Source organism: Hemicordylus capensis, chromosome 11 (genome assembly GCF_027244095.1).
Source record: "Hemicordylus capensis ecotype Gifberg chromosome 11, rHemCap1.1.pri, whole genome shotgun sequence".
Taxonomy (NCBI): Eukaryota; Metazoa; Chordata; class Lepidosauria; order Squamata; family Cordylidae; genus Hemicordylus; species Hemicordylus capensis.
In genome coordinates this window covers 17,036,122-17,057,597 of record NC_069667.1, presented here as the reverse complement: position 1 = coordinate 17,057,597, position 21,476 = coordinate 17,036,122, and the positions used below count along the sequence as shown (strand labels likewise).

The 21,476-nt window shown below is 45.9% G+C and overlaps 1 protein-coding gene across 11 annotated transcripts in view; it reads left to right on the top strand.

The window, feature by feature from the left end:
- Positions 1-21,476, top strand: part of KLHL13 (kelch like family member 13) — a 78,865-nt gene that overhangs the window by 30,799 nt on the left and 26,590 nt on the right. Inside the window, exons 1-2 of one of the 11 annotated variants that reach the window (XM_053273978.1) lie at positions 5,854-6,229; positions 6,794-6,907. The exons of 4 other annotated variants lie outside the window; for them this stretch is intronic. In XM_053273978.1, the coding sequence (XP_053129953.1) occupies positions 6,150-6,229; positions 6,794-6,907 (194 nt within the window). In that variant the 5' untranslated portion in view covers positions 5,854-6,149. 6 more of the 11 variants (XM_053273985.1, XM_053273980.1, XM_053273986.1 and 3 more) reach the window with 6 other exon arrangements.

Here is a 21,476-nt window from a genome sequence, read left to right as displayed (position 1 = left end):
GTCCCCCACCTAGCATAGCCCTAGTTTAGTGCTATGAATAGGCTTGGATAATTGCAAATCTGTGTTATGTGTTTTTAGTTTGCCATCTAATTTACCTGTCAAATTGTTCAGATCTTGGGAGCTCTGGCTTCCCTGCCAGTTGGATCACATCACATAACCTAAAGCACTTTTGGAGCTGTGGCGGCTTAGCTGTTCAGTGGTGGCAAAAGGTGTTCTTTTTGGGGAACTAGAGAACCGAGTGGTGGTTGGCTGCTAGATGTTGTCTTGTGGTTTTTAATAACGTTGCTTTCAGCATGTCAAAGTTGCACGTTTCTGAAGGGTATATTTTCCCCCGAGAGTTAAAAATTTGTCTGCGGTACTTGAATGCCTTGAAGAAAAGGGTGGGAGACAAATATAGTGTATGTCTCAAATATAAAACTTTCCCCTTTTGTTGCACAAGACAAGAGTAATATAAGCAGAATAGGAACTCTGTTTTTCTGTCTACATGTTGCACTCGGAGCAGAGGAGTTCTGTGCACATGAATCCTTGCCTCCCGAAAGGTACCTAGGACCTCAAGGATCCCCAATTACTTCCTTTTTAAAAAACAAAACCCTCCAGTGAAGGTGGAGGTGAAGCCAGGGGATTGACTGAATTTGTAGGTCTGGAACAACTTCAGGCATTCTGTGCTTGGTTAATTGGTACCCATAAGTACATATTACCTTAATGTGTAGGGGGTCAGATCTTTGGAAGGGACCTTCCTGTCTTTCAGTTCTCCAGCTGTAGCTGAGTTTATGCTTGCTGCTTTGTGGTGTTGCTAGTCTGTTAAAACAGAAGCTGTGAACTTAAGCTTAAGCACATGCAAGTTAATCTGTTCACGTAATCGCCAGGAGGTGGCATTACTGATTTTGAGTGAATATTGCCTCATTCTCTGGGTTTCTTAAAACTTCATTGTGTAAGAAACGTTGCCCCTGGGTGTACAGTACGTAGTGGTGCCAATTCTTGCTCCTGTCAGCATAAGAGGGAGCTGTCATGTTGATCCATTTTGTGGGTGTTTTTTTTTTGTTCTTAAACTTAAGTTGCTGTCTAATTCTTGTAATCTTGACAAAACGCAGCAAACTTCTCAAGATGTGCAATTTTATAGCTGAGCTACCGAAGAGCTGGATTGCAACACAGTTTCTTTGAAAAGCTGGAATGTATCATTGATTGTGGCCTGGTCATAAGTGGGATGTGCTTCCTGACGAGGATGTTTCTGATCTTCATTTAAGCCTCTATATAGGACTTTAACCCAGCAAAACCTGTGCCACCCATTGTGGCTATGCTAGAACAGGACTTGACAACTGAAAGGGGATACCGTATTTACCAGAGGAGAAAACATTTTGAATGTAAGACAAAAAATAGAGGTTGAATACAGGTTATACATTTCTTTGTCTGAAAGGATAAGGACTCTGAATTTAAGATGACCCTGCCCCCAATCCCTAACGTCAGAGAAACCTAGTCTTGGATTCAGGTAAATATAGTAGGACTGTAACTCAGAGGTAGAGCAGCTCCTTTGCATGTAGAAGGTTCCCAGTTCAATCCTTTGCATCTCCCAGGTGGGATTGGGAAAACCCCCTGGTTGAAACCCTGGAGAACTTCTACCAGTAGACACTTTATGTGAGTCAGGAAATGGCAAATGTTTACATCCTAGCTGTCCTGAAGGTACATCAAGGAAGTTGTCCTTTTTAAATACTTCTGCTTACAAGAGGTTTGCCATAGCCTAAATCAGAGTTTCCAGTTGGATCCCCCACACTTTCTTATGATGATGATGCCTCATTGTGAATTCTTGTCAGAATATAAATTTCTCTTCATATAGAAAAAGGAATAATAGGGCTCCCACCCTGACCCCAAAGGGCTCAGTCTTAAGAGAAACCCACCATACACATGGACACCAGCTGCCGTCACTGGAGGATGCTATGCTGTGGTTGCTGAGGGAGAGTTGCTCCCTCCCTGCTGATAGAAGATAAATTGCATCTTTTCCCAATTAGCTGGGCAGTGCTTCAGCAATGCTCCAGTTTCCTATTTAGAGCAGTTGCTGGGCTCAGTGGCATTTGAAGAAAAACTCCATTGCAGATTCCCAGTGATTTGTGCTTTATTTTGGTACTAGAACTCTGAGCACCTTGACTGATGACTGACTGTTCACCATGACTCTTCCCTTTTTAATAGGGAAAGGAGGAGGAACTCTGATTAGTGGCAGTTGCCCTGTATTTACTTAACGATTGAGAGATAAAATTTTGGGTTAGTTTCCATCTGGGGGAAGGTGTCTAGGCATGCCCCCACAGGTAGACCGTCGTGGCCTGTGGCATCTGCAGAGGAACTCCTGCTTTCTCCAGAAAGGCCTTGTGGTTCGGACAGAGTTAATAACGCCGTGGCTCTGGGTTGGGAGTTCTTATTGGCATGCCTGTTCTGTCTGCCAAACAGATGTATGGAGACCATATGTAGAAAAACTGAGATGTTTGCCTGTATTCCCTTGCTGGTGGTGATGGGTGGGGCTGCACTGCTCTCCCCAAGTGAGAGGCAAGCCTGCCAGCAACTTGGATGGGTGGAAATGAGGTGATAAAACCCCATGTAAGGGAGTCCTGGATTTCTGAGGGTGAGGAAATCTAAAGGTGACTCTGAAGCATTTGCCAATGTACCCTGCAAGATGGAATAGACACCAGTGGTCACCCCTGAAGGTCTTGCACAAGGTCTAGAAAGGTTAAATTAGCCTTGAGTTCTGCTGTGTCTCTTGTTCTGGTAACCCCGAATGACAGATTTTTCTCCAGAAAAAAGCTTTGTTTGGTATGTTCAGACATACCAATGTTGGTTCACTTACTGTTAATTACTGACTACCTTTATATTGAACAGATGTTGCATTGGATTTGTGTAAAAATGTAGTGATTTGATTTCTTGGGTAAGGCTCGTATTTCTTATTTTAATCGTGTCCTTGGCAAAGGCTGTCTGGAGGTATGCAGGCATCTCCGTTCCCTAGCAGTGATTTTCACCGGTTTCGAGAGGTGGTTGGATGTAGTTTTTTTGGTCCTTGACATGGCAGGAGTAGCTTAACCGGAGGCAGACTTGAAGTGGCATCTCCCGCCTGCCCCACCCCATCAGATGAGAAGGTGAGAGAATAATGTATGAGACAAGGGGGTGGGGGAATTCCCTGGGGTGTGAATTTCTGTGCTCTGTGATCCTCAATGGGAAACTCAATCCACCTCTTCTGTATTGAGACCACGCTCTGGTTCTTAAGTGAAGATCACACACAAGCTTCATGCCTTTGAACGTGACCTTGGCACTTTCTGCATTACATTTTCCCCAGCGCTCAAGCAGCTCTTTGCTGCATGCAAGCCCAGTGTGTGAGACTTTACAGCACCATAGCAATACAGGCAAAAGCTGCTTTAAGCTTGAGCTCTGCTTCTAAACGTCCTAGCCTGCCCTCACTTTTCATTCTACTTGAGTTCTCTTAGATTTGAGAACCTTCCAGTGCTGTGTAGGGCCCAGGGCAGTGGCTGGAACAGAAAGGAAATCTAAAACTCTGCTAAAAAGGAAGGGCACAGATTCTTCCTGAAGAGAACTTTTCTCGCTTGTTTGCAGCAAGCACGGTGATTATTCAGTGTGGTGTCGCTTCTTCCTTGTTGGAAAATATGACACAGGTAGCTGTTTCGGAGGACGCCAGACAGCATGTGTTGTCTTGACTCATTACAGAAGACGGAGTACTGCCCCAAGATTGGTGCCTTATCTCTTTGTTTCTGAAATGGCGTTCTCCTTGGTCTCTGCTTCAGTTGCCCGCATGCCTTTTATTAATTGTTTCCACACCAGCAGTGTGCTGAGGGTGAAAGTCTGTTTGGAGAGAGGAGCAGGATTGATGGGCTTCTCCGGAGTGACTGGAACGGTAATGCGAATCTCGGTCAGCCTGGTGAAATAGGAATGGTTTAATTTCCAGTAATGGATGAGTCGGAGCTCTAGACAAAAGCAGCAAGTCGCAGCCCTTCACAGTGGCGCTCTGCGATGTTGCCGTGTCTTCGAGGGGTCAGAGCTGATGAGCAACGAGGAACTCTGACTCCTCTGGCGATGGGCTGGGGCGGTGGGGGCGCAAGGGGACACAAGAGGATCCTTTGAGCTTCTCCTCCAGTAGCTGAATAGCTCTTGGGGCAGTGTCTGCTGGCCAAGCATGGCACTCACTGAGGTTTGAAAAGGGCTGTGTGCATTCCACTCCCACCCCCACCCCCTTTTTAAAGTGAATTGTACTGGCACGTTGCAGAATTGGCAAGTGTCTTGCAGAATTGGCAAGTGTCGCCGTGCCCTGAGCAGCCAGTCTTCAGTTTGCTTGTGCCCAGCAGGTGATGCTTTAGCGTGAGCAGTGATGACCTCCTTGCCCTTCAGCCATGCGTGCATGTGATGGGGTAGAGAGGGAAGGAGTTCTCTTGCTGGGACCTTAAAGTGGCTTATTTAATCTGGGTGTGTGTGTGTGTGTGTTTTTTAAATGCACAAAGACCGCCCGAGATGTGGCAGCAAAGATTATGTAATGCGTTCAGTAAGTTTAGGCACTGGCGCCTATCGGCATCATGCCCAGGTCCCGTCTGTGGAGCTGTCTGTGCAAATTAGACATGTTCGTGCTCTGTTGGCAGCACGCATTTGGAGTGAACCTCTCTCTTTCGCCGTGTGAAACGACGTGACTGCAAGCTGATCCTGCAGATGCAGCCCTTGGTGTTGGCTACACACTTCAATGGACGTTGCCTTTATCGGCAATAAATCTGAGCTCCCCTGATTAGCTAAACTGGGTTCTTGCTCTTAACTTCGAATGAAAGAGTAGAGATGAGCTCATGATATCACATATGGTATCTGTGCGCTCGGTTTTCAATAAATTGCCTAAAATATATTAACTTTGAGCAATGTGTCTGCAGTAGTTGCACACAGTTTTTGCTTCTCCCACTACACTGCTGTGGAGAGAAGACTTGTAAGCGAATTCTGTGAGTCAGGCACTTCCCGAGATGGGCAGCCAAGCATCTTTTGAGTTCCAGCCCCGCACGCTACTCCGTCGCTTGCCCTACATCTTGGAGATCAGCCTCCAGCGGCTGTGTTCAGTGCAGCCAGGAGCTTGAAAATCAAATGCTTCAAGGCATGTGTCTGTGTGCCCCCCCCACCCCCCGCTTCAAATGGAATGGAGCAGAAATAGCTGTGATTAACCAAAAGGCGCGCTGATTATTGTTGCCATTTCCATTATATTTGGATTATTCTCGGAGGAGACATTCAGCTATTCTGCTGAACAGAAGCCTGCTCCCGTGGCACCCTGCCATAGCAGGAGCAGCAGACTCTCAAGTCGCTAAAAATCAATATTGGAGTCCGCTAGTGAAGCCAGTAGGCTAGCATTTGTACTTCTAAACGGGGGTGGCTGTGGACACACCTTGGGTTTTTTTTTGGGGGGGGGAAGAGATTAATTGATCTCCTGCACCTCTCCACGTAGAGTTGACTTCAGAATGTGGCTAGATTGTGTGTTTCTTTAAGTGTGGTTTTAGAAATGCGTGCGTGTACACACACACACATCCCTGATAGTTTGTCTTCCCCTGGAGGTCACCACCAAACAGACCACAGAACTGCAGGAGGGGGGAGGGAGGGGGGGGCTGTGACGGACACCTGCGTGCCCGGCTGCTTCGTCAGGACTTCAGGCAATTTGTGAGCTCTTGGGGCGGAGGTGGGGGGGCTGCTCTGTTTGATTGTTGATTGCATCCCTGCAAGGACAGTTATTAGCAGCACGTTGCTCTCTTCTTCCCAGCTGCAGACGGAAGACGGGGTCCCAGAGCGTGTTGCAAAATGCATGAGATTTTTACTCCTCTCTCCTGGAAGTCGCGGGTAGGGAGCATGAGAGCGCCTTAAACTGGAAGCGGTTCGGAAGGACACGCGGGCATCCGCCGACATGTATCCTTGCTCTTTCTTCCTATCTCTCTGACCGTGGATTAGAACAGACTGGCGCTTCTCCCCTCTTGCATTTTTTATCTTGTCCACCCCCCCCCGCGCCCCCCGCCGCCTTTCTCCCCTTTTCTTTCTTGCAATAGGCTTTCCCCATAATGGCACTCTTGCATTGTTTGGCATGCACAGAAGGAAAAGAGGCTGCTGTCTTTGGTCACTGATCTCTCTCAGCTGTGTGGCCCAGGGCTATGCTGAGATTTCTCTCCCACTTGTATTGTTGCAGCACAAACGAAGAATGTTCAGAGGATGACAAGTGTATTCTGAGTCGGTACGTTGCTTCGCTTTCCTTATGGAACCCATTGGGTTTTTTTCCTCCTTCCTCCTCCTCCTCCTCCTCCTTTTTTTTATTTTCCTGCTATCATTGGTCAGAAATCAGGTTAAAAGGTACAGAATGTAGTACATGTAGTGCAGTGTGATGGAAGGTAGAACAATAGCATTACAGGCTCGTTCTTGGGTGGGGGTGGGGTGGAGGGAAAGAGGCAGTCTTTTAATAGAATAAAGCTGCATTGTGGTGCTTTCCACAGTGCGGTCTCTTCTCTCCCCCCCCCATTGCTTTTTTTGAACATCTACTGCAGTCGACACTTCTCTAACGAGGTGGCACTATTGGTGAGTTTGCGCTTGAACCGTCTCCTTTCTTTCGGGGACAGCCAGCTTTAAAAGGAGATGCCTGGCAGCCCCCAGCCCCAGATCGGAACCCCTCGGTTTAAGGTCATGCTGGCAGGCTTGCTTGGCTCGTTGCTAGCGGCAGCCACTGCTGTGCCAGTCGCGTGTGTCTGGAATGGACGTCCAAGTTGGTAGTCTGTTATGGAAACGCTGTTTGCTGTTATTGTAGTATCGTGGTGACCAACATGCCATTGAAATGGAAAACGAGTTCTCCTGCTATCTGGAAATTCCCAGTTCCTGTGCTTAAAACATCCAGGTCATCGCCTCTTTCTCCAGCATACATGTAAGTGAGAGGACTGAGGATATTTTAAGGTGGGCTTTCTTTTGTGAGATTAATTTCCCCTCCTCTGTGGGCTTTTATTTTGTGAGACTAAGATCTCTCTTCCTCCCCTCTCTCCTCCTCCTTTGTAGTGCTGTATTATCTGATGTGACATTGGTCTCAGAATTTTTATTTTATTTTAAAACTTGCATTTTTCTCCATATAGACCCCCCCAGTTCTGAACCTTCCTTTCTGTTGTTGGCTCCCCCTTTCTTCTTTCCCTCCCCCGAATGGTGGATGTTGTGTTCAATCGTTCCTTTGTTGACAGTGCAGAATAATGGTGCTGGTTTGGCCACATCCATAATTCTTTCAATGCCCATTGTCAAAGTTTGTGTGGTCATCAGTCTTCTAATGCAGATCTGAGATGAGGAAGTCGGAGTTCTTGGTGTATGGCTCCTCCTTTTTGGATTTCAGAAATGTAATGCCTACCTTGGTGGTATTTCTGTATCTCTGTTTGTGTGGTGTTGTAAAACCTTGAGATTTAGTCTTACTTGGATTGTCACTTTCATTCAGGTAACTGTTCCTCTATTCTGGAAAATCTCAAGCAGTTAAAAATTAAACGTTTCCATTGTCGGAACTGCCTTGATGGACTTAGTATTTCCATTCGTGTGTGTTCGCTTTAAGGCATTGTAGTGTTTTTATAGACTAAATCACCGCTCCTGGCTGACACTGGCTACAGTACCTGGCATGCCAAAAACCCCAAAACTTGGTTTGGGTAATTTTCATTAGTCAATGAGCCATGAGCTGAATAGCTTCTATGGCTCTTGTTTCCATGAAATGTGAGAAATTCCCTCAGCCTTGGTGCAGGCACCTTTGCCATTGGTCTTGTGTGATGGAAACATGGCACTTTGATGGTTTGGGCTTATACAGTTGTTGGTTTTGATGTGGGATAGGTCATCCTTTAATCAGAATTTTGGTAGAAAGTGCATACTACTCCAATTCCTTCCACATATGCCTTTTTTAAAGTGTCCTATTAAAAAAAGCTTTTACTGAACTCTGAGTTCTAAAGGCGTGTGTGTGTGTAATGGAAAGAAGGAATTTTTAATATAAACCTGAAAGCAAACAGTAGAGCATCATGAAATACAGGAGGAAAAATAACTTCACAATGAGGACTTTCAGGCATTGTATTTCTGAGAAAACTAGAAGACTTCAGTGTTGCCTAGTAATTGATGTTGTGGATTTTTAAAAATCTCCGGATACAGCGAAACTCCGCTTCAGGCTTATCTGGTCTGCCTACTGCTTACACAGGGAAATGATTACCTTGGCTTTCTGGGGCCAACCGCATGTTAAACATACCAGGTGTTAAGAACAGAGCTGTGTGTGGTTGGTGCATTGTCCTGCTTTGATACCGCCGGAGCACACGGACCACTTATGCACTGTGAAGTAGGTGGATTGTAGCTGGTGTCAAACTGGCATCTCTTCATTGGGTGTCCTTGGATTTAAAAGCAAAGCACCTAATGTTGTCTAAAATTATTGGATAATAATTTAATATAAAAAGCTGGAAATGTCTGAACATACAATAGTACATGTTGAGGCTGCAGAGCATATGTGGCTTTGCAAAACACTATTTAGAGCAGGGGTGGGCAAACTTGGCGCTCCAGTTGTTGAATCCAATGATGGGAGTTCAGCAACAGCTGGAAAACGAAGGTTGCCTACTCCTGACCTAAGGTGTGCGTTGGCGTTGGTGCTGGTTGCTAAACTTCATAATGTTCATACTCAAATACTGGCACAGTATAATATGCATATTTATCTTCTGTGAAACAGCTGCTACTCACCCTGAACCCTTGGATAGGGCGGGCTATAATTCAAAAGTGATTATATTAAACTGCCAACTGAAAGGGCCATTTGTATCTGGCTAAAATGCATGCTTGGGGACAGATACAGTTGCAGAATGGAAAAAGATACTAGTGAAGCGAGTGTCTTCTGTAAAAGGTCTCCAGAAAACCTCAGGAGATATAACTTGTTGGTATCCAAGGGGGGGCTACAAAGAAGATCTGATGCAGTGTTCCATTAAATGGACTTAAGTGGCAGTGGCTATAGATGCACAATAAGTAGTTGCTCAGTAGATCTCTTAAAAATACCTGTGCTCTGGTTAGGCTTTGTTCCCCAACACGTTTTTATTAGTCTTCAATATTTTGTCGCTTCTAAAATTACTAGAAAGAGAAACTGGAGCACCTGGCTTCTATGCCATCCACTCCTTCGACTTGTGGTACTCTGTGCAAGGAACATAGGAAGCTGCCATACACAGAGTCAGACCATTGGTCCATCTAGCTCAGCATTGTCTACCCAGACTGGCGGCAGCTTCTCCAAGGCTGCAGGCAGGAGTCTCTCTCAACCCTATCCTGGAGATGCCAGGAACCTTCTGCATGCAAGCAGGCAGGTGCGTTTCCCAGAGCAGCCCCTCCCTTCAAGGAAGATCTGACAGTGCTCACATGTCGTCTCACATTCAAATGCAAACCAGGGTGGACCCTGCTTAGCAGAGGACAGCTTATTCTACCACAAGACCAGTCCCTGCCCCCATTCCAACTTGCTTGCTTTGCCTATTAAAATGTATATCAAATTTCCACTGCCTGTGACTGGATGTCTGTGCCTCAAGATGAACAAGATAGTACAGGGGGTGAAGTATTCCTGTTGGTGATACAGGGCCACTGTAACTCTCTGTTTCTTGCATCCAGGTCTGCTCCTGAGTGGGGACTCCACTGGGGAGATGGGTTTTGGTTAGCCTGACAAATTAGAGGCTGAAAAGTTTATCTTCCCCTTGGTTTCCCTTTGTATCCAGAATAAAATGTATGTTCTACCCTGAACTAATTGCTTGGGGTCTTCAGAGGTCCCTCAGGGCGATGCTTGGCTGGCTTGGGAAGCAAGAGAGAGACTGCTTTTGCAGCCTCGGCTTGCCAGGCGATTTGAAAGCTTCTCAACAGAGAGAAGATGCCTTGGGTGAGAGTTCCACAGGTGACAGTCTCTCTGCCCATGGGGCTTTGCAACAGATGCAATGATGGTAATACTAAGATCTGTATAATTTGGAAGTTGCTCAGTACCACAAGACCAGCTCACCTCTCGAACTCTATTGGCGCTGCTGTGGCATAATGGGACACTTGAGCCTCCATGCCAAGCAGATGGGTCTGGAAGACCATAGCCAAAGAATATGCTCTAGAATGTAGGCCACATTGCAAGTTTGTGAAGGTCTTCTCTACACTCACTCTCTCTCTCCTGCCCCTCCTCTCTGTCCCCAGCAATCCAAATGGGTCACAATGAAAGAGGCAGTGTGTTCTTTCAGGACCAGACATCAGTTCCTGAGTAGGGGCTGTTGTTTGCTTGAGGGGTGGTGGTTGCAAAGGCATTGTAGAGGCTATGTGTTGATGTTCCTGTTGAGTATAAACATGCATATTGATCTCAAGCTGTTAATGATGGCTGCTGCCTGCCTCTGCAACTGCCCTGTGTACTTCAAGGGTCATTTGCCTGCATCTCAACAAGGCACAGAGCATCTTGAGATGCCAGCAGCTGGACTCCTGGTACCACTGGGGCAGATGGCCAGAAGGTGGAGCTGGAGTTCCTTTAAGCCGCTTCTGCTGCTCTTGGGCTCCACCACGTCTGAGTCTGACATGGTGTATTCTATCAGAGGAGAACACTGCCTGTGTCTTGGGCAAATCCTGCTTCTGCCTGACCAGTGTTGCTCTACAACTGTCTGCAGGGTTGTGGTATGTCAAAGGCAGTTCTGGTCATATAAGCTGAGATGAGAATTTTGGTGTCTGTTTTGCAGAATGAGCATTTTAGTGTATTCAGCGTGATGAGTGGATTTTGATGTTCAACGCCCTCCCAAATCTTGGCCCATTCAGGTTGTATAAGACCACAAACACGTCTAATATGCAGATGAAGTGCAGTACATGCACCCATGCAAAGATTTTTCTTGAGATCTTTCTCCTCCTCCTCCCCGCAGCTGACGTGAGATTTTGGTTTTGGAGATGGAAGGGTATGGGGTCAATCAACTGCCGTGGCATCTTTTCTCTTACAGTGGTATTGAAAGCTTTCTGCTGGATTGATCTTGACTATCCTGATAGGAGATAAAGTAGGTTCTCTGCCTTGGCTCAAAATATAGTGTCCCACAAACTGCTATTAAGCAGAACAAAATATTTCAGAATGTTATCAAAGGGGTCTGGTAGATGGCTGGAAATAACCCCAAGCTGCGTTGGATATTCCATGGAAGCAGTGATGTCAGATCTGCAGGTTGCTTTTCACTCCTCTGATGCAACATTCAAAGGACAAACTTGTGCATTTTCCTTGTGGATAGATGTGTGAGCTTCAGATGCAGTTCTGGTTTTCATGTCTCTAAGGAGATGTCTGGGTTGCACTGAAAGTAGGGATGTGCCCGAACCGGTTCGGAGGCCATGCTGGAGGCCTCCGAACCAGTCTGTTTCCGAGCCGGTCCGGCTGTTCGGCACAGAGGGGGGCTGTAGCTTTAAGGGCGGGTAGTACTTACGTACTTACTAAGTACTTACTTAGTTCCGGTGCGCGCACCCCGCATACGTCACACGATGTGTGATGTATGTGGAGCGCGCGCGCAGCGGCGACAGGTGCACGTGCGCACCGGAACGGGTGCATGCGTGCTCTTTACATCGGCTCTTGCGGGCTAACAACGGCGGCAGGGAGGAACGCTGCCGCCCCAGAAACTTTGGAAAATAACACAGCACTGGAGGGGGAAGAGCGGGGGTGGTGGTGTAAGTACTACCCCCTGCCCTTAAAGCTACAGCCCCCCCCCGTGCCAGACCGGACCGGTTCGGGGGGTTGCAGATCCCTTATTGAAAGCATGAAAAACAGAGTAGTATTGCTTGAACATCTGCTATTGCAGCATCTTTAAAGAGTCTGAAGCCACTCAAAGATCCAGATCCTAAGAACATATATTTAGAAGTAAATTCCATTGAAATCTGAGCGGCTTACTTTCAAGTAAACATGTTCATGATTGGGTTGTGCATGTTGCCCTGTGCTTTTCAGAATGGGTTATGTTGAAAATGACCAAAAAAGTTCCTGATGATGATTGCTGTGCCCATAATATGTACTGTGCTTTAGATTATAAAAGGACAAGTCTCTGCTCCAAGGAAGTTACAATCCACAATTCAACATGGGAGGGAAGTGGAGGCAGGAGAAACAGGATGAATATGCATTTATTTTGGTTAAATATACATGGGCTTAGTTACAGTATGGTATGAGGGCTGGACCAGTGGAAAACAGAGTTTTTAAGAGTGTGGATTCCAAGGAAGTAGATCAGATTGTTAATCTGTGGTGGCAAAGCTAAAAAAGACGCTACATCTTGAACTGAATCAAATCAAATCTTTAATACAGTCATTGACCAGTATACTTGAGAGCTGAAACGCTTACAAGGAGAGAGACTTGTGTTGTGTTCCCTCTTCTTCCCCGGATGGCTGTTATCACTTGAGCCTAGTGGTTTCTCCCTCCCATGTTCTGCATTGACTAAAGGAAGGATGGACATGAGGCACCTCCAGGGCAGCAGACGGGCATTTCCTGCATGCAGAGCTGTGCTAATGTCGAGGCGAAGGGGTTGGATCTGCTGGCTAGGTTAGCAGTGCCTCATAAGTGGAGGTCCAGGTGAGGAGGACCTCCATATGTCTGGCAAGAAGGGCTCTGAGCTGCAGTTGTGTAAGAGGACGTTGCCACTTGAAACTAGCCCCTTCCAGTTCAGCCCCCACCCCAACCCCTCTTGGGTTTCTCAACTGCTTGCAGAACCACTGTCTAGTTGTCCTTGAAGACTTGAGGAGTGAATGGGCCCTGGTTGCTGATGGATGCAAGAATTATGCACAAGCTGAATGGAAATGTAGCTGGTTGCTTAGAAACATAGGAAGCTGCCTTCTACTGAGTCAGACACTTGGTTCATCTAGCTCAGTATTGTCTACACTGACTGGCAGAGGCTTGCTAAGGTTTCAGGCAGGGGTCTTTCCCAGCTCTACCTGGAGATGCTGCCAGAGATTGAACCTGGGACCTTTTGCGTGCAGGTAGATGTTCTTCCCCTGAGCTACAGCCTCATCTCCTAAGGGGAATATCTGACAGCACTTGTGTGTAGTTTCCCATCCAAATGCAGACCAAGGTGGACCCTGCTCATGCTCACTATCACAAGACCAGCTCTCCTCTCTTTCTTGCAGTGTAATCCAGTGTATAGCACAATCCAGCTGCTATGGCATAGAAGCCCTGTCCCCTGCTAACTGGGAAAAGAGGCATCTTTTTAATGTGGTCTTAATCAATTCTCTAAACTGCTTTGGAAACATTTGTGGAAAAGCAGTATATAAAAGTTGATGATGATGATGATCATCATATGTACCATTGGGATTTACAGCTTCCTGTTAGGACACAGTGTTCTCCTTCACCATCTTAGCTTGAACTGCTTCCCTTTCATGGTTCTGCTGGATCTCTCCAGTTCTGGCACACAGCAGGTGAGCATTCAGGAGGCAGAGGGGTCTTGACCCTAGGAAGCAATGATGAGGTACCCTCAGCCAGCGAGGAGCTGTCCTTCCTTAGCCTGTAACAAGGTTAAAGGAGCAGAGTCTGATCAGTTAGCTCTGCAGGCAAGCGCTGTGCTGTAATTGCTCTCGGGCTCAGCACAAGCAACATCTCCTGGCTGGGCCCCGTGAGTCATCCTTCGTCCCCCCCCCCCCCCCTTCCCAGGGAGAGAACAGCAAATGCCCAATTAAGCCACTTTCCCTCGGAAATGCTGATATGAGCTTTCCCCACCTAAGCTTGTTGGCCTCCCTCCTATCTCACCAAGGCACTTCCAAGGAGCCTGGACTTCTGGTGGTGGTGGTGGTTGTTTAAAAACTGTAATCAATCACCAATAGCCTTGCATCATGGCTGCTCTCCTCTTCAGAGTCCTCTGTTGTAGTAAATCAAATATATTTTTTTCTGCTGTTGGAAAGGACAAATGCAGACTGCAGAGCTGGGATCTGTGTGTGTGTGCGCACTTGCCTGCTGCCTCCTGTTCCCTGGAGTGATTCTGCCTACCTCAGTCATGCAGTGTGAAGCTAGAAATCGGATCAGCCTTTTTTGTCTTAATTAAGCACCTTGCAGTCTGACACTCAGACTTGCTGCACCAGCAAACAAATGTTTACAGTGTGCCAACCACTATGTCGTGAGTCTTGATCCTGCACTTGTGTTGCACGCAGAAACTCCTGCGTGCCTTGGTAGGGCTGGGAGTGCCAGTTCTATCTGGAGGCACAGTCCATAATTTACAAGGTAGCCTTGCAGAATAAGTTGATAGAAGTTACTACCCTGCTGGTGTGTGTGCGCCTCTACCCATCCCAGGCTGAAGATTTAACTATCTTGTTCCAGTAAATGGCTTGTTCCAACCCTAACTGGCTTGGGACCAGGTTATCTGAGAGAGCGCCTTGCGCCATATGTCCTTACCTGAACTGTAAGATCTTCTTCGGAGGTCCTCCTCCAGGTGCCACTGCCAAATGAGGTGAGGTGGGTGGCAAGCAGGGAGAGGGCCTTTTCGGTGGTTGCACCCCATTTATGGAAGAGCCTCCCCAGTGAAGTTCACCTGGCTTCATCATCTTGTTCTTTTAGATGCCAGGTAAAAGACCCCAGACTTTTAAATTCGCATTTTCAGATTTGATCTGATTTTTAACTAATTTTTAAATGGCTGCTTTGTACTGTATTTTTACTTTTTCTTTGTCTGTTATATAAATGTGGTGGTTGTTCAACGTGTTATGTATGTTATAATCCTCTGTTGTGAGCCGTCCAGAGAACAATTTGTTATGGGGCAGCTAACAAATTAAGCTTATTGTTGTTATTAACTTGATACTTCTCTGTTAAAGAAGTGTTTCACATGACATCCACACCAGGGGCCTGTGGGTTGTGTGCTGCCTACACGCCTGGATCGTGAGGATTTCTCAGACCCCTGCTTTGGAGGTTATGTGAAAGGATGTTGCACAAACTAATACATGCTCAGTTCAGCTGGGTACACAAGGGCAGGGGAGGAAATAGGCAGGGCAAGTGTGCAAGCGGCTTGTTCATTCCTGGTCCAACAAACTGTGGTTGGCTGAAATGGGTCAAAATCATGTTCATCCTAAAAATGAGGGCAGGGTTGTGTGTGGACTTCTTGGGCAACTATTTCTTTCTGCAAACGATTCATGCATGCTGCAGGCAACCAGTCTTAGCAACTGGCAAGCCAGAAGAGATGTCTGAGTCACCTGGAAAGGACCAGAAGTCCCGAGACAAGCTGCCTGACAAAGGAGGGTCTTCATTGGTACATAGGTGCTCCCCCCCCTCCCCAAATCGCTGCATGCAAATAGCAGTGCTTCATGAGCACAGCAGATAGTGCTAGTAGTCAAACAAGCGAGTCAGCCATAGGGATGTGCCCTGAATTGCTTCGGTGCACATCCAAGGGTGGTGAGGGTCTCCCTTAAGGAGAGGCATGCAGGTCCTACCTGCCTGTCCTCCAGGCCCCCGCCGCAGCAGCGTGGCAATGGAAATATCTCTGTGCAAGTGGCAGCTTGTGCCGCTTGCTCCTTTAAAATGCTGTGCCGCGGCCGTGGGGTGCACCCCCTTGCATCCCTTGTGTGGCATCGGCACGTAAATGGGGTCGACGCATGCACAAGGGCATTTACGTGCCAATGCCGCCCGAAGGATCCTGGGGGATGCATCCCATCACCACGGCGTGGCGTTTTAAAGGAGCAAGTGGCACAAGCTGCTGCTTGCACGGAGGTATTTCTGTTGCAACAGTGCCGTGGAGGGGGCTTGGAGGACAGGCAGGTAGGACCTGCACACCTCCCCTTAAGGGAATCCCTTGGCGAAACGTTCCGGCGCCAGGGAGCTGAAGCATTTCAGCGCCTCGCCAAAGAGGCACCAAAACACCTTGGGCTCTTCGCTAGTCTTCAGCAGTCCCCTCTCGCAAGGGAAGGACAGGTAAGCAGTTCCCTGCACCTCTGAACATGGAGTCGACATGCTGTGCTGAAACTGCTTGCCTGCTGTGACAGTACTTGGTCAGACTGGGATTTGGGGTTGCTTTCCAGCAGTTGCATCAGAATTGCTGTCTGCATCCTGCTTACCAGGACACTGTTGTTGATGCAGTGGGGTAGACAGTCGTCTGCAGATGTTCAGTGATAGTTGTCATTGAAGTTATATATCCCCATTAAGATCAAGGTAGCTGTGTGTGTGTGTGTGTGTGTGTGTGTGTGTGTGTGTGTGTGTGTGTGTGTTGCATGTGGGATGGAGGTTGTGTGTTGTGTGCATACTCTCGTTTCTGCTTCCCTGCAATGAGACTTCTACTGGACGTCTATAACATGGTTGCTGTCTGTTGTGTTGGTAGTTTAGGTGAGAAGAATGTGCACCTGAAAAGCTTAAAAAGAATCTAGTGCATCAAACCCGATTAAGCTTTTTATTTATTTTATTTATATACCACCCTTCCAAAAATGGCTCAGGGTGGTTTACATCAAAATAAAACCAATTAAAATAAACTAACAATTTAAAATAAAAATTAAATCAATTAAACAAATTAAATTTAGTCTTTCTTCCCCGCATAAATGTTCACATCCAGTCTTTGTATTGAGCACTACTTTAAGTTCTGCCCCAAGAGTATGCAGGTACACAGTTGTTGGTGTAATGTTGTTGAAAACTCCTGCTTGGCTTAGTTGTTTCATCCACAAAAAAATGCATTAGAGTAAAAAGTTCCTGAACAGTAACACATCTGGATGCAACAGCACCAAGGTCTGTACCCACAACACCATTATAGATTGTCCCTTACAAAATTGAGTGTGTGGTGTCGAAAGTGGAATTGCAGAGTTTATAGCAGAAGGCCTCCTTGGCTTAGTTAAACTGGAGGAGAAATTAAGCTATTGTAATGCATATTTGGTCAGAAATGTTGAATGTTAAAATGTCATTCTTGTGGGTGGGTGTGCCTGTGCCTGTGTGTTGCTTCTAATTATAAATGTGTAGTTAAACATAGGGAGCTGCCTTAGAACTTGGAATTTGAACCATCCTGACTTCTAGTTCTTATCTCTTAAACTGGGAAATGTTTGTACCTTTCCTTACTACTGGACTGTCTGTAGAAGAGGCATGCTTGGACACACATCTGCCTGAAGCACAATCAAAGTATGTATAACTAAGCAGATATATGTCCATACAGTACACTAAATTCATATTGACTGCAGTCACTAGGGACATAATGGACTTGTTTCCTTCATGTATTAGTGATAGCCACCAAGGCAAACCATGGAAGCCCTTGGCCAAATGAGTTAGTAAGCTGAAGGTGTGAGTGGCAATACTGGATGACTTCATAGCTAGAATGAAACCAACAGAAAGCCTGCTATAAAAAGAATGTTTAACAAAATGAGGGGTGAGTCATGCTAGAATGGTACCAACTGCTGATATTTGTTTATTTGAATTGGATATTAAATCATGGGGGGCAGACAAGGATCTTCTAAAAAAATTTTTTTTGCTGCTATGAGTGAATTATAACCTCAAATCTGGAATAGCCACCTGAGAGGGCTGTCTGACCTGTTTTAGTCTGTTGGTATCCTTTTGGTAGTTGATTCTTAAATTAGAATTTGTAGCTGTTGCTTCTATATATTTGATACTTGATATAGTGGTGCTCCTGAGACTTCTTGGATTTTTAGCTGCCCAGGGTAATCCTGCACAAAAGTGATTAAAATCATCTCTTTCCGTATGTGCTTCTGTGGTTTTTATGGTGACATGGATGCTATTTTCTTCCATTTTATTGCTTATTACTACTTTGCTGCTTCCTCCCTTTTACAGAAGGCAAACCCCTCTTGCATTATACCAAAGACCACTACATGGCTCTGTGGTTGCCAGGAGTCAAGACCGACTTGATGGCACAACTTTTACCTTGTACTCCTTTACAACTCTGCCTACTACCCTAATTGTTTGGGGCAGCATTAGAAGACTCTCTAGTCTGAGTTTCTTGGACATTGGAGGCTGCCGACCCAGCTGCCTGTGCTCCTTCTCCAGGAGTATAGATGGTGGTGCTCTTCCCGAAAGACAAGGATCCTCCAGCTGGAGTCCCCATACATTGCTGGACTCCCATTGTTACAGTTCCCATCATTTCCAGCCACAATGGCCATAAGATCACTATGTAGCTGAGGCAGGTGCCCTGGGATGTTGGTACCCCAAGGGCTTGCCTGATTTCCTCCTTAAGGGCTAGCCCCAACACACTATTATTCTACATGCAGAATGTCTTACCCCAGGTTCAAAAACTGGCTTTGAAATATGTATATAAGCTTGAATACCTCTATTAAAAGCCCTTGTTGCTCAGTGTTACGGTGAGCCTGGCTCCAGTCTTTTCTGCTTATTCTCAAAGTGCAAGTGGAACATAAACAATTCAAGATGTTCATGTTAGCAAGTTGGGAAAAGCCAAGGTGGCGCAGAAACGCGACAAAGAGGGGTCAAGTACAGGGTCTTTCTTGACTGTGAAAGCTTTTATTTATGGCTTTAAGGGAAAAAAACTGACTTGAAAAGAGAGAAACGAGAAGCACCCAATAAAACAGTTGCTGTGGTTGCCAACAGATTGGAGGGAAAGTGTGCCCATCCAGCCATCCAAGCCCCGCTGGGCATATGGAACATCAGTGATGGAGTGAGTTCCAAAAGCAGTTTGTGATATGGGGTGTGTATAGGTGTAGGGAGAGGTGAGGACGGTCTGCTATCCAAGGAAGTTTAAAAAGGAGGGATGCCTCCTGACCCTGTTGGGTTTGTCCAAGTAGCTCTTATTTTACTTATTTATTTCGATTTCTATACCACTCTTCCAAAAATGGCTCAGGGGCGGTTTGCACAGAGAAATAATAAATAAATAAGATGGCTCCCTGTCCCCAAAGGGCTTGCAATCTAAAAAGAAACCTAAGATAGACACCAGCAACAGTCACTGGAGGTACTGTGCTGGGGGTGGATATGGCCGGTTACTCTCCCACTCCTAAATAAAGAGAAATGGCAAAGGTGCCTCTTGCCTAAATAAAGAGGCAAAGGTGCCTCTTTGCCAAGTTGAAAGGTGCTTCTTTGCATCCCAGTGGTGGTTTGTGGTGTGCTGATTTCCTCCCCCACCCTCTTTTGGATAGTTGCTGAGTTAGTGATAGATCTGCCTCTGTCCTGAACAGCTCTTGCAGACGCTCGTGCTGATTAAGAATGCCATGGGTTGCCCTTCATTGAAAAATTTAATAACATCTATTGATCACGGCAATGGAATGAGTTGGGGAACGATTCCCCACTCTTTCTCTCTCTAGAATTCCTGGTAGTGATATAGCATGCTCACTAGGAAATACGGATCAATATATTTATGTTCATTATTACCTAATTAATTGCAGTGCTTGGCATTCCAGCATTAATGAGTACAAATTAAATGCCTTTGGTCACTGTGCCGAAATCGGATCGGAGATACCTTCTCTAGGTTCATTAGGCATTCTGCTCAGATTCAAAGTTGATGTAATTGGGCAGCTTGAGGCAAAGTATCTCGGAAGAAAATAGGTTTGCAGTTCTATCTTTTTGGATCTGGTGTGAATCGTCGGTATTCCAGGCACCTCTTGAAGATTAATCTCTTTGCATACTGATGCCTGTATTGGACATTGAGGGTCTGGAGGATGCCTTTTCATTTGGAGATGGATTTTTAAAATAAGGATAACAAGTGTGTGCCTTGCCATTGGAACACTTTTGCTGTGATAGTGCTGAATTCTGTACTTATTAAGAGTGAGTGAGTGAGTGAGCGTGTGTATGTGTGTATGTGTGTGTATGTGTATATATATGTATACACACACACACACACACACACACACACACTCTGCTGATCTTGCTCTGTGGCTTTGTTTGGTTGCTCATATTATATCTTGAAATCCAAGATTGTTATACCCTCCCTCTTAATTTTACATAATGGAAGGGGGATTTTTTTTATCCCTGTAGGGTTTGAAACATTATCTGAAGAGCATTCACTGCCATGCTAGGGAGCTTCATAGATTCGTCCTCTTGAGAAGTGCCTCTTCTAATCTTGCTGTGCTCCCAGCTCCCATTGCTTCTGCCCTTGTCCTTGAACCAGTTGCATCTCTTGGCGGCTTGACGGACAGAATGACATTCAGGCACAATAAGCTTGACGTGGCAAATGGAGGCCTTTCATGTCTGCCACGATTAAAAGGACTTTTAAGAGCTTACCAGCAAAATGCAGGTGGACACAGCTGTGTGGAGGCTGGTCCTATTGGCAAGCTGTTTGTGCAAGCAGTTTCTTGTATGACCCTGGCTCTCTCTAGCCACACCACTGCAGCCTTTTTCTGTTGCTTGCAGTATGGTGGAAATAGCTGAAATTGGCCAGACAGTGGCAAGTGTTGAGGGCTGTCGTGTCAAAACATACCTATGTACCTCTAGCATCTGGAGAGACGATGAGACTGGATCCCTTCTTGTGGACCTGTTCTAGAAGTCATCGGTATCAAGATGCAGGGGTGTGGGGAGCCTCCAAACGTTTGGTAGCCCCCTTTGTAATTTGAAGGGCTACGTCCCAGCTGCAGATTCTTCACACGAGGCAGCTTCTGGTTATGTGTTCAGCTTGTAGTTGAGGAGTTTTGTAGTACCTTAAATTCTCCTACCAAAGGATGTGATTCTGTTGTCTGAGAAATGGGAATATTGCTTGATTAAATAAGTCTTAGTGGATTTTATCAAATGAGTTCTTTCATTGACCAAACAAATTAAATCAGCTTGCTTATTTATTTATTTTATTTTTAAATTTATATACCGCCTTTAATCAAAACAATCCCAAGGTGGTTTACAGCAAACTTTAAAAACAAGATTGTAAAAAAAGACACAATTAAAATATTAAGCTAAAGATATAAAACAAATCTGATTAAAAATTTAAAACAAAAGCATAAAAACAATACAATCAAATAAAAGCCAAGATTTCACACTCTTTCTGAAAGCTGTGATGGAGACCAAGGAGCGAATAGCCACTGGGAGAGCATTCCAGAGTCTGGGGGCAGCAACAGAGAAGGCCCTGTCCTGTGTGCACGACAACCGAGCCTCCCTCATTGTTGGCACCCAGAGCAGAGCCTCCTCCGATGACCTTGTCAAGCGGGCAGCAATCCTTGGGAGCAGGCGGACCCTCAGGTATCCCAGGCCCAAACTGTTAAGGGCTTTAAAGGTCAAAACCAGCACCTTGAATTGGACCCGGAAACAAACTGGTAGCCAGTGCAGCTCTTTCAAAATGGGTGTGATGTGCTCCCACCAGCCAGCTCCAGAGAAAACCCTAGCTTCCGCATTTTGCACTAGCTGCAGTTTCCGGATATTCTTCAAGGGCAGCCTCACATAGAGCGCATTACAGCGATCCAAGGCATATGGCTGAAACAATTGCCTGGAGGAAGAAAGCCTATTGTGTGTATTAGATGGTGCATTTATGTAAGTTCCAAAGCTGTCTTGGAAGCATTTGGAATACTTCTAAAATGGTGCTTGTCCTTTGCAGTCTGTGTACATACATAACTTAAAAAAACTGATTTAATCAGGGATGTCTCTTTAGTCTATTAAACGCGTTTATTTAATCTAACCAAATAAT